At 51.0% G+C, this 12,124-nt stretch overlaps 1 protein-coding gene across 2 annotated transcripts in view; it reads right to left on the bottom strand.

Annotated features, from left to right (window-relative positions):
- PDXDC1 (pyridoxal dependent decarboxylase domain containing 1) overlaps positions 1–12,124 on the bottom strand; it is a 164,304-nt gene that overhangs the window by 65,713 nt on the left and 86,467 nt on the right. For both annotated transcript variants that reach the window (XM_075317973.1, XM_075317972.1), the window contains exons 9-12: positions 5,893–5,977; positions 5,547–5,595; positions 5,072–5,173; positions 4,868–4,993 (exon numbers count right to left, since the gene is read on the bottom strand). In XM_075317973.1, the coding sequence (XP_075174088.1) occupies positions 4,868–4,993; positions 5,072–5,173; positions 5,547–5,595; positions 5,893–5,977 (362 nt within the window). The remainder of the gene's footprint in view (positions 1–4,867; positions 4,994–5,071; positions 5,174–5,546; positions 5,596–5,892; positions 5,978–12,124) is intronic.

The following is a 12,124-nucleotide window of genomic DNA, read 5'->3' as shown; positions in this document are numbered from 1 at the left end:
GCAGCGGCCCGGCCGGGAGGTGGAGAAATTCTGAAGAATCGAGTTGGAGGACGAGAAGTGAGCTCTATCCTGTACCCGTGAGACAGAATGTCTCACACTCAATGGTCATTGACCTATGGCAGCTAAATATCGCCAAGGCGGGAGAGCCTGCTACCGACCGAGGCCGCAAGTCATGAGGAAGCCGCCTTGGAAGCGGGTTTTCAGACTGTCGCTTTTTTGGGCGAGACTGAGCCCGCTAAGAATCTTAGCTCCTCTGATCCTTTTGAGTCCACATTGGACGAGGAAAAATGGGACCTGCCCGAGCCTCGAAAAGGCCGAAAACCCCGACTGCCTCTTGCTCTGTTGGGGTTTGTTGTGTCCGGGCTGAGGAAAGGATGAATCCTTACCCCTGGACTGTTTGATGGTTACATCCAACGCTCACCAAACAGTCGGTCAGCAGAAAAAGGCAACTGGTTAGGCAACCTTTTTTTTTTTTTTTTTTTTTTTTTTTTTTTTTGGAAGCAGAATCTGCCTTCCATTCACTTAACGAGCAGACCAGGCTCTGCTTAAAAACACGGAGTAGCGGAGGCTACCGCCGCACGGTTCGCAGAGTCCAGGACAACCTGAATCGCGTAAGAAACAAATGCAGACATTTGAGAGGTTAAGGATGCCACCTGCGGCACAGATGTACGTGTAACCGTGTCAATCTGTGTAAGACAAGCTGAAATAGCTTGGAGTGCCCCAAGGGAGAGAATGCCGGAGCCAACGGTGCGCCGACAGCCTCATAGATGGCTTTCGACCAGAGATCCATCTGTCTGTCAGTGGCATCTTTGAGTTTGCAGTTCCATCTCCCACTGCAACTATGGATCTAGCTACAAGCCTGGAGATTGGAGGATGCCGCTTGGGACACTGGGTCCAGTCCTTGACCAAGTCAGGGGACAGGGATAACGTGTATCCTAAGCCGTTTGGAGAAGCGCATATCTGGATAAGCGTGGTGTTCCTGGACTGCCTCTCTGAAGGCAGAGTGGTCCAGAAAAATACGTGAAGCTGACTCCTCCACTGGAGGAGCTGTGAGAAATAACCCACATTCTATAGATGGACGCTATAAGATTATTTACTATGGCGTCACAATCAGGTGTATCCAGATTGAGAGCGGTCTCAGGATCAGAATCCTGAGCCGCTACTTCCGCCTCATTACACAGCGAGTCCTTCTGTTAGGACCCTGATGAAACCGAGGCCGCTCATAGCGAGCCCACTTAGGCTGTCTGGGACTGACGTCCGTGCAGAGCCGTGACTCTGGGATGCGTGTGACATTCCCGGAGCTGTTAGTTATTCACACTGAGGGGGGCCATGGATCAATGATTCAACAGTGCCCATATTGTGAGAGACATGTCCGGACTGCTAGGCTTCTAGTATCATAGCCATAGTCTCAGAAAAACTGTCAGTAAATACTGCAGACACCGTCCTCATCCCCTGGCCATTAGTGCATACAATGGGAGTCTATGTACCTGCCGGCCGTATAGCCGTACATGCTGTACCAGCTGTATAGAAAAACATGTGGTTCTGCACCTTTGTTTTACACAGAGAATATGCTGATAACTCCTCCGCATAATCCAGGAGGGTATATACAACGTGCGACCAAACAGTGCAATGTATATAGTACAAGCATATCTATAAGTGCACTTCTGCACTAGTGGGGTTAGCACCACAGGTGCTGCTTAACGCCTGTTACAGCGATTGTGTGACCATCAGAAAGCCAGGGTCTTCCACACTTGTCTCTGTATCGTACAGAAACTGACACTAATGGCTGCCGGTGTCCTTGTAGAGAAGGAAGCCGTGGGCGTGCCTGAGAAAGTGCGGGAATCCGGATTCACAGTGCACACAGTGAGAGGGGTGGAGTATGCAAAACATACTCCAGCTCTCAGCTCTGCTCTATGCAGCGTCACGCCCCTACCCTGACTGTCAGGGCTGTGGGCGGTAACGAAGGGAGACTAGGCCCAGAAGCCGGGGACTCGAGTTAACAGCGCGGCCGCCGTAAAAGCGCGGGCCGCGCTGAAGTCCCCGGCGCACCACAAGTGCCAGCCGCGCCGCAGTTCCAGCGGCCGGCGCGACCGATTCATAGAAGTGGCCAGCGTCCCGCCCCTCTCCTGACTGGCAGGTCTGGGGGCGGGAACGAACGGAAGCAGGCCGCAAAAGCCGGGGACTCTAGTTATCAGCGCGGCCGCCGTAAAAGCGCGGGCCGCGCTGAAGTCCCCGGCGCACCACAAGTGCCAGCCGCGCCGCTGCCAGCGGCCGGCGCGACCGATTCCTGGAAGTGGCCAGCGTCCCGCCCCTCTCCTGACTGGCAGGTCTGGGGGCGGGAACGAACGGAAGCAGGCCGCAAAAGCCGGGGACTCTAGTTATCAGCGCGGCCGCCGTAAAAGCGCAGGCCGCGCTGAAGTCCCCGGCGCACTACAAGTGCCAGCCGCGCCGCAGTCCCAGCGGCCGGCGCGACCAATTCCCATAAGTGAGCCTGCTTCAGCAAAGCTGAATGAGGCCATGGCACAGGCGCCGCAGCGCTGATGTCCCCCGGCGCACTACAACACCCAGCATGCTGCGGTGTGAGCGCCAAATGCACGGGGACACAGAGTACCTTGAGGAAGCAGGGCCATGTCCCTGATGTACTCCGCTCCATCCAGCATCTTCTCCAGGGGCTGTAGATGGAGCACGGTCTCAGTGCCTGGAGACCGGTAAATCCCACTTCACCCAGAGCCCTGTAAAAAGGGATGGGGAAGGAATCAGCATGTGGGCTCCTGCCGCCGTACCCGCAATGGGTACCTCAACCTTACAAACACCTCCGACATACAGTGGGGTGAGAAGGGAGCATGCTGGGGACACTATATGTGTCCTCTTTTCTTCCATCCGACATAGTCAGCAGCTGCTGCTGACTAAAAAGTGGAGCTATGCGTGGATGTGTTGCCTCCTTCGCACAAAGCACAAAACTGGTGAGCCAGTGATCCCACTGGGGGTGTATAGCCAGAAGGGGAGGGGCCTTACACTTTTAAGTGTAATACTTTGTGTGGCCTCCAGAGGCAATAGCTATACACCCAATTGTCTGGGTCTCCCAATGGAGCGACAAAGAAAACGCAAAGATCAAAAAAGCAGCAAAACGCAGCCAAAAACGCACCGAAACACGGTACAAAACGCATGCGTTTTTTACCGATGTGTTTTTGCCGCGGGTGCGTTTTTAGCAGCCACAAACGCTGCATCTTTGTAGTTACAAAAAATGGCAAGGTGCGCACATAGGCCTAAAACATACACAACTGCCATAACAAAACCATAGCCGGATTCATGCTGCTTGTTGTTCTGGCAGCACAAGCAGGTTCTGAACCCCAAAAATTAATGAATGATTAGGGCCCAGAATATAGAAGTTATTCGCAAGATTTCTGGAAACTGCACTACATCTAATCCAGCTCCTAAGGAGGGGATGGAAATGACACTTTACAGGGTGTGAATAGAAAAACACACTGTGCACAGTTATTTGATTCTGTCAGTGTGCTGCCAGATACTCAATCCACTAAATCACACAGCTATGCACAGCAAACAGGAGGGGCACCTTGAGACTGGCATCTATTTATACACCCGAATACCCCCTCCTGCTTGAAGACAAACGCATTCTCATTTCTTGCCTCTTCCCAGTGACTGCTCATTTGTTTTTCTTCTATGATTAATGATGAAGATGTTGGTACGACATTCACAACAAAAATACATTTTATATTAGAAAGTCTGGGGAAAAAAAAATCAATGACCCCCTCCCTCCACCCATGCCGGTAAATACAATGGTATTTTTCCATTCCAAGCGTGACTTACCGCAGTGAGAAATCGTGAAGTGTGACTTTTACACAATAAAATTTACATCACCCAGTTCTGGCCTGTGGTCCAGTCCTCCGTTGCAGCCGGACTTCACCTTGACCCAACATCTCCTCGGTGCCCCTATGGCTTCCTGGGTCCCACAAGCTGAGACATCATGAAGTCATAGCATAGTGTGTAGACCTCAAGGTCTAGGAATCAAGAAAGGTGTAGACCTCAAGGTCTAGGAATCAAGAAAGGTGCCCAGGAGATGCCACGCGGCGAAGAATACCGATACAGAAGTGAAGTCTGCCTTCTACAGTGGCCGGTCCAGATGTCGGAGCTGGGTACTGCAACTCTGTTTTGCTCATTTCTATTCCCAGTTCATCTTTACCATTGTTAGAAGAACAGAAATGAGGTTTTTAGGGGCCAGTCTGTTCCTACAGGTTAGACTGATGGAGATGATTCTAATGGCAAATATTTAATATGCATGGCCAATATATGTTACTGCACTCTGTATGATGAAAAATTGTATAACTGGAAAATTGGGTGCGGCATTTTAACAAACTGTATGATCAAACATAGACATTAAAACTGAACACACAAATATAAGTGATATTACTGTCACATCTAACATAACCGCATTAGGGTATGTGCACTCGATCGATAGCCGCTGCGTCCTGGACGTGGAGGGTGCTGATCTGCGGGGCCACGAGTCTCCTCCACAGGAGACCACAGCCGCTCATGCCCAAGATCTGGGCCCGGGCAGTTGGAGTCTCTCTTCTGTTCTCCCTGCGGAGAATGCTTGTGTCTCTGCAGAAAAGAATTGACATGCTTGCGGCTCGGGAAGCTGCACCACATGTGGGCCGAACATGCACAGTGGGCATGGGATTTTTAGAAATCCAATCCACTGTGCTTGTACTGTACAATGTCAGAGTTTTGGACATTGCTGAATCATGCTGCGTCCAAAACACTTTAAGCCCTGATCGTGGGCATGCAGCCTTAGATTTCTGCCCATGAAAATCATACATATGGAAATGGGAAGCGATTGTGTACATACCAGTTGAGATGCCTGCTTTATCCGCTCAACAATGCCATTGTGGCCAAGGTACTGCAGAGACAGCCATAGTGGCAGAGCCCGAAGCTTCTCCACCGGCTGGCTTGTCGTCAGCCCAGCAGCAAGAGACTGAAAAAAACCATGAGACAATGGTAAGAGAATGGTAATGTAAATAAGATTTGTGGGCTTATTCTGCAAATATCTTACCAAGGAGGGATCCTCATGTCGGTACAAGGTAACAGCAGGCACGGCTGGTAGTCCTAACCATGGTCCCAGAGTCAGTGTCATACTGTCACACTTAGTAGCAGCCTGGAACATAAATGAGAATCAACTAATTGATCAAATCCTTGTGTGAGTTATTATACTGAAAGGTGATTGACCCCCCCCAGTATTCTGGGTGTTGGCATTATGGGATTGTTTCTGCCGGCATGTGAATTTTTACTTTGTGGGAATGTTAAGGAAGCAGCCGGTTCCTCATCAATAATTTCCATCTGAAACTGAAGAGAATCTATGTAGGTCTACAATATGTCTGCAATCTCAAGAGAACCCAAGAACACAGTGGCACCATATGTTCTCCGAGACACAGAGTGCCAACTAGCACAAGATCCTAACACCGGGCGGTAGACTCATCACAGCTTATCTTCATTACAAGCAAGAACCTAATGGAGATGGAAGAACTTACCAGAACGGAGGCGCTGACATAACCTAATGCCAACGTTGCCAAATTTACCCTGCAAAAGAAAAGAATATATCTTTAAATCAATTAAATATTTATTGCTTTCATCCAGCCAGACTCTAATCTCTTCACAGTAAATATTTCATGGATATTGCGGCAATTCAGTTCTTGTAAGAAACCTTAAACTTTTCCATAAGAAGCTGGAGATTGCTATACGGTCTGCCGTAAACCACTAGAAATGTTAGCACCAGTAAAGAAAAGCAAAGCTTTTAACAGATCAATGGATAGAACCATTTAGCTGCCTGTGACATCAGTTCTTCTTGACCATGTCCCTTAATAAAACAACACATACCCTTCTACATGCAGCCAAATATTATATTGGTCACACAACTCCTTTAGTCTTCCCAGTTTGTCGGTGTGTCCTGCACCAGGGGTTCCTGCAATATATAGAAAGGATACATCAAAGAGGGTTTTCACAGGGGTTCCCAGAATAAAGGCCCATTTTGATGGGCCGATAAATGGGTATGGAGCGGTCTTACATTTGCATGTTTCAGCCCATTTAAACAAGCCAGAAATCACCCCCAAAAAAATGAGCAAAATACTTGTTCGTTAGGTGAGATGATCTATAAACAGGCTTATAAACAAATAAAAAAAAAAAAAAAATCATCAATATCTGGCTATTTGTTTCCGTGTCGAGACTCCTAACAGAGGCTCCACGGACCTTTTTGATTTGCATACTTCCCAGGGGGCCCCTTGGATTTCACTGTGTTGAGCGCCTTCGCTGGCTGCCGGCAGTGTTTTCTCTGGCTGGTCTCCCCGAGATCAGTGATTTTTTCGTCTTGTTGGTCTACTAGGCATTGCTCCCACCTAGCCAGAATCCTACTCCACACTGATGAGGGGCAATACCCCGAAACAGCTGTCTGTGGATGGATACCTAGCCTTGGTAATTCCCTTGTCATATCTTTAAACTCGTTAAAAGCTGGATAATGACTAAAAAGGGCCACTTAATTTGGTGGTTATGGTGGTCTCCTAAAAAGAGCCACTCCTTGACTAGGTCCTTCCCGGAGGAATATCTGGCTATTTTCCGTGTCGAGACTCCTAACAGAGGCTCCACGGACCTTTTTGATTTGCACCATTCTCAGTAGCACATTATCCTTTGTGCTGCCGAGAAGAATAATATTCTATGATATACAGGCCGATAAACGGATGCAAGTTTCATATGATAGGCCTGTGTGGATACAATGTATGTTGGCTTCTATAAATGTTTTTTTCGTGATTGGCGCTCGTTTGCCAGCTGCAGTTGGCACATCTAAATGTGCCATAAGGGTTTCCAAGAAAATATCCTTGACTACTGGTATTGCCGCAGCAAATCCAATAACCTTAGTAGTCCACACCACAGGGAAATGTACATATTTACTAATTAAATATGTGCAATTTGTAGCCAAAGAAGGGAATTTTGTTTACTTACCGTAAATTCCTTTTCTTCTAGCTCCAATTGGGAGACCCAGACAGTGGGGTGTATAGCTACTGCCCTCTGGAGGCCGCACAAAGAACTACACTCAAAAGTGTAAGGCCCCTCCCCTTCTGGCTATACACCCTCCCGTAGGAGTACAGATTCCTCAGTTTTAGTACCAAAGCAAGAAGGAGGAAAGCCAATAACAGGTTCAAAAACAAATTCAATCCGATAACACGATCGGAGAACTTAAGAAACAACATGAACAACATGTGCACCCGAAAAAACGAAACCCTAAGAACAAATAGGGCGGGTGCTGGGTCTCCCAATTGGAGCTAGAAGAAAAGGAATTTACGGTAAGTAAACAAAATTCCCTTCTTCTTTTTCGCTCCTAATTGGGAGACCCAGACAGTGGGACGTCCAAAAGCAGTCCCTGGGTGGGTAAAAAGATACCACATGAACGGGCTGTCAGACAGCCTCTTCCTACAGGTGGGCCACCGCCGCCTGAAGGACCTGTCTACCTAGGCTGGCATCTGCCGAAGCGTAGGTATGCACTTGATAGTGTTTTTGTGAAAGCCGAGAAAGGGGAACCTCTTTCAAAGGCTCGAAAGGCGGCTTCTGGAGAGCAATGAGAACCTTGTTCAGATCCCAGGGTTCCAATGGCCGTCTGTAAGGAGGAACGATATGACAAACTCCTTGGAGAAACGTGCGTACTTTAGAAAGCCGTGCCAAGCGCTTCTGAAAGAATACGGATAGCGCGGAGACTTGACCCTTAAGAGAGCTAAGCGACAAACCTTTTTCCAACCCAGACTGCAGGAAGGAAAGAAAAATTGGCAATGCAAATGGCCAGGGAGAAAACCCTTGAGCCAAGCACCACGCTAAGAATATCTTCCACGTTCTGTGATAGATCTTAGCTGAGGATGGTTTTCTAGCCTGTCTCATTGTGGCAACAACCTCATGAGATAAACCTGAGGCCGCTAGGATCCAGGACTCAATGGCCACACAGTCAGGTTCAGGGCCGCAGAATTCAGATGGAAAAACGGCCCTTGAGACAGCAAATCTGGACGGTCTGGTAGTGTCCACGGTTGGCCTACCGTGAGATGCCACAGATCCGGGTACCACGACCTTCTTGGCCAATCTGGAGCGACGAGTATGGCTCGATGGCAGTCGGACCTGATTTTCCGGAGAACTCTGGGTAACAATGCTAGAGGTGGGAACACATAGGGGAGTCGGAATTGCGACCAATCCTGAACCAAGGCGTCTGCCGCCAGTGCTCGGTGATCGTGAGACCGTGCCATGAAAACTGGGACCTTGTTGTTGTGCCGTGACGCCATCAGATCGACGTCCGGCGTCCCCCAGCGGCAACAGATCTGCTGAAACACGTCCGGGTGAAGGGACCATTCTCCTGCGTCCATGCCCTGGCGACTGAGAAAGTCTGCTTCCCAGTTTTCCACGCCTGGGATGTGAACTGCGGATATGGTGGACGCTCTGCTTTCCACCCACGTCAAAATCCGTTGGACTTCTTGAAAAGCTTGGCGACTGCGTGTTCCCCCTTGGTGGTTGATGTACGCCACCGCCGTGGAATTGTCCGACTGAATCCGAATCTGCTTGCCTTCCAGCCATTGTTGGAAGGCTCGCAGGGCAAGATAGATTGCTCTGATTTCCAGAACATTGATCTGCAGGGTGGACTCTTCCAGAGTCCACATCCCCTGAGCCCTGTGGTGGAGATACACCGCTCCCCACCCTGATAGGCTCGCATCCGTCGTGACCACTGCCCAGGACGGGGGAAGGAACGACTTTCCCTGTGACAATGAGGTGGGGAGAAGCCACCAACGCAGAGAGTCCTTGGCAGTCTGAGAGAGGGAGACAGTCCTGTCGAGGGACGTCGATTTCCCGTCCCATTGGCGTAGAATGTCCCATTGTAGAGGGCGCAGATGAAACTGCGCGAACGGGACTGCCTCCATTGCTGCTACCATCTTTCCTAGGAAATGCATGAGGCGCCTCAGTGAGTGCGACTGGCTCTGAAGGAGAGATTGCACTCCAGTCCGTAGCGAGCACTGCTTGTCCAGTGGAAGCTTCACTATCGCTGAGAGAGTATGAAACTCCATGCCAAGATAAGTCAGAGATTGGGTCGGGGTTAGATGAGACTTTGGAAAGTTGATAATCCACCCGAAACTCTGGAGAGTGTCTAGTGCCACCTTCAGACTGTGTTGGCATGCCTCTTGAGAGGGTGCCTTTATAAGCAGGTCGTCTAGATACGGGATGACCGAGTGACCCTGCGAGTGCAGAACAGCTACTACTGCTGCCATGACTTTGGTGAAGACCCGGGGGGCTGTTGCCAGACCGAAAGGTAACGCTACGAACTGCAGGTGTTCGTCGTGTATGACGAAGCATAGGAAACGCTGATGCTCTGGTGCGATCGGCACGTGGAGATACGCATCTTTGATATCTATTGATGCTAGAAAATCTCCTTGAGACATTGAGGCTATGACGGAGCGTAGGGATTCCATCCGGAACCTCCTGACTTTTACGTGTCTGTTGAGCAACTTTAGATCCAGGACGGGCCGATATGATCCGTCCTTTTTTGGGACCACAAACAGATTGGAGTAAAAACCGTGACCTTGTTCCTGAAGAGGGACGGAGGTCACCACTCCTTCCGCCTTTAGAGCGGCCACCGCCTGCAACAGAGCATCGGCTCGGTCTGGTGGTGGAGAAGTTCTGAAGAAACGAGTTGGCGGACGAGAACTGAACTCTATCCTGTACCCGTGAGACAGAATATCCCTCACCCAACGGTCTTTGACGTGTGACAGCCAGATGTCGCCAAAGTGGGAAAGCCTCCCACCGACCGCGGGTGTGGGAATCGGAGACCGCAAGTCAGGAGGACGCCGTCTTGGCAACGGTTCCTCCGGCTGTCCTTTTTGGGCGTGACTGAGACCTCCAAGAATCTGAGCGTCTCTGGTCTTTTTGAGTCTTTTTTGACGAGGCGAATTGGGACCTGCCCGGTCCTCGAAAGGACCGATAACCAGACTGACCCTTCCTCTGTTGGGGTCTGTTTTGTCTGTGTTGCGGTAAGGATGAGTCCTTACCCTTGGAGTGTTTGATGATTTCATCCAAACGCTCTCCAAACAATCGGTCACGAGAAAAAGGCAAATTGGTTAAGCACTTCTTGGAATGAGAATCTGCTTTCCAATGTCTCAACCACAGGGCCCTACGCAAAACAACGGAGTTGGCTGACGCCACTGCCGTGCGGCTTGTAGCGTCAAGAACAGCATTAATCGCGTACGACGCGAATGCCGCCAGTTGCGAGGTCAATGGTGCTACCTGCGGGGCAAATGCACGTGTGACGGAGTCAACTCGCGCAAGCCCGGCTGAGATAGCTTGGAGTGCCCATACGGCTGCAAAAGAAGGCGCTAATGACGCTCCAATCGCTTCATAGATGGATTTCAGCCAGAGCTCCATCTGCCTGTCAGTGGCATCTTTAAGTGCCGCTCCATCTTCAACTGCAACCAAGGATCTAGCTGCAAGCCTGGAAATTGGAGGATCCACTTTTGGACACTGGGTCCAACCCTTGACCACCTCAGGGGGAAAAGGATAGCGTGTATCTTTAAGCCGTTTAGGAAAACGCCTTTCAGGATAAGCGTGGGGTTTCTGGATTGCGTCTCTAAAGTCAGCGTGGTCCAGAAAAGTGCTTAAAGTACGCTTAGGGTATCTGAAATGGATTCTCTCGTGCTGCGAAGCTGACTCCTCCACAAGAGGAGCTGGTGGGGAAATATTTAACATCTTATTGATGTTAAATATAAGATCATTAACTATGGCGTCACCATCTGGTGTATCTAGATTGAGAGCGGTCCCAGGATCAGAATCCTGATCAGTTACGTCCGCCTCATCACCCATAGATTCATCTCGCTGGGATCCTGACCATTGAGATGAATGTGAAGGCCCGTCATAGCGAGCCCGCTTAGGCTGCCCGGGGCCATCGTCCGAGTCAGAGTCTTCACCCTGAGGTGTATATGCCCGTCCCGGAGCTTGGAGCTGAGGGGGACCAGGGGGCAATGATTGCACGGTGTCCGTGGCCTGAAGTACAGGCCTAGCTCGCAATGTGTCAAGAATTTGTGACATAGTGAGAGACATTCTGTCAGCAAAAGCTGCAAACTCAGTTCCTGTCACCTGGACAGCATTCACAGGTGGTACACCCTGGGTCACGTCCAGCAGAGGTCCCGACTGTGCAAGCGCCGCAGGGGCCGAGCACTGCACACAATGGGGGTCCGTGGAGCCTGCCGGTAGAAAAGTCCCACATGCGGTGCAGGAAGCATATAATGTCTGTGCCTTGGCACCCTTGCGTTTTACGGACGACATGCTGCTGGCTCTCTGCAATGTGAGAGAGTCTATAGCCAAAGGGCGACCAGCGCTATGCAATACAAAGTATTTGTAGAAACAAAATACTAAGAATACTACTGGCACAAGAGGGGGTGAGCCCTGAGGGCTGCTTACCGCCCGCTGAATAGCGGGTAAGAGGCTGCAGAATTCCTTGTCTGGGTCTCCCCGGCTCCCCTCTGCAGCTCAGCGTGTCAGCAGGAATGGCTGCCGGCGTCTGTGGAGAGGGGCGGTCCGTGGGAGTTCCCAAACAAAAGTGCGGGAAACAGTGTCCCCTCTGTGCCGATTGTGAGGGCTGGAGTATGTAAAAACGACTCCAGCCCTCGGCGCTGATGCACTGGCCAGCGTCCCGCCCCTCTCCTGACTAGCAGGTCTGGGGGCGGGAACGAACGGAAGCAGGCCGCAAAAGCCGGGGACTCGAGTTATCAGCGCGGCCGCCGTAAAAGCGCGGGCCGCGCTGAAGTCCCCGGCGCACCACAAGTGCCAGCCGCGCCGCAGGACCGATTCCTAGACGTGGCCAGCGTCCCGCCCCTCTCCTGACTGGCAGGTCCGGGGGCGGGAACGAACGGAAGCAGGCCGCAAAAGCCGGGGACTCGAGTTATCAGCGCGGCCGCCGTAAAAGCGCGGGCCGCGCTGAAGTCCCCGGCGCACCACAAGTGCCAGCCGCGCCGCAGTCCCAGCGGCCGGCGCGACCGATTCCTATAAGTGTGCCTGCTTCAGCGAAGCTGAATGAGGCCATGGCACAAGCGCCGTAGCG

The sequence above is a fragment of the Anomaloglossus baeobatrachus genome, chromosome 7, assembly GCF_048569485.1.
Source record: "Anomaloglossus baeobatrachus isolate aAnoBae1 chromosome 7, aAnoBae1.hap1, whole genome shotgun sequence".
In the NCBI taxonomy this organism is placed as follows: Eukaryota; Metazoa; Chordata; class Amphibia; order Anura; family Aromobatidae; genus Anomaloglossus; species Anomaloglossus baeobatrachus.
This window is presented reverse-complemented; position numbering and strand designations above follow the sequence as displayed.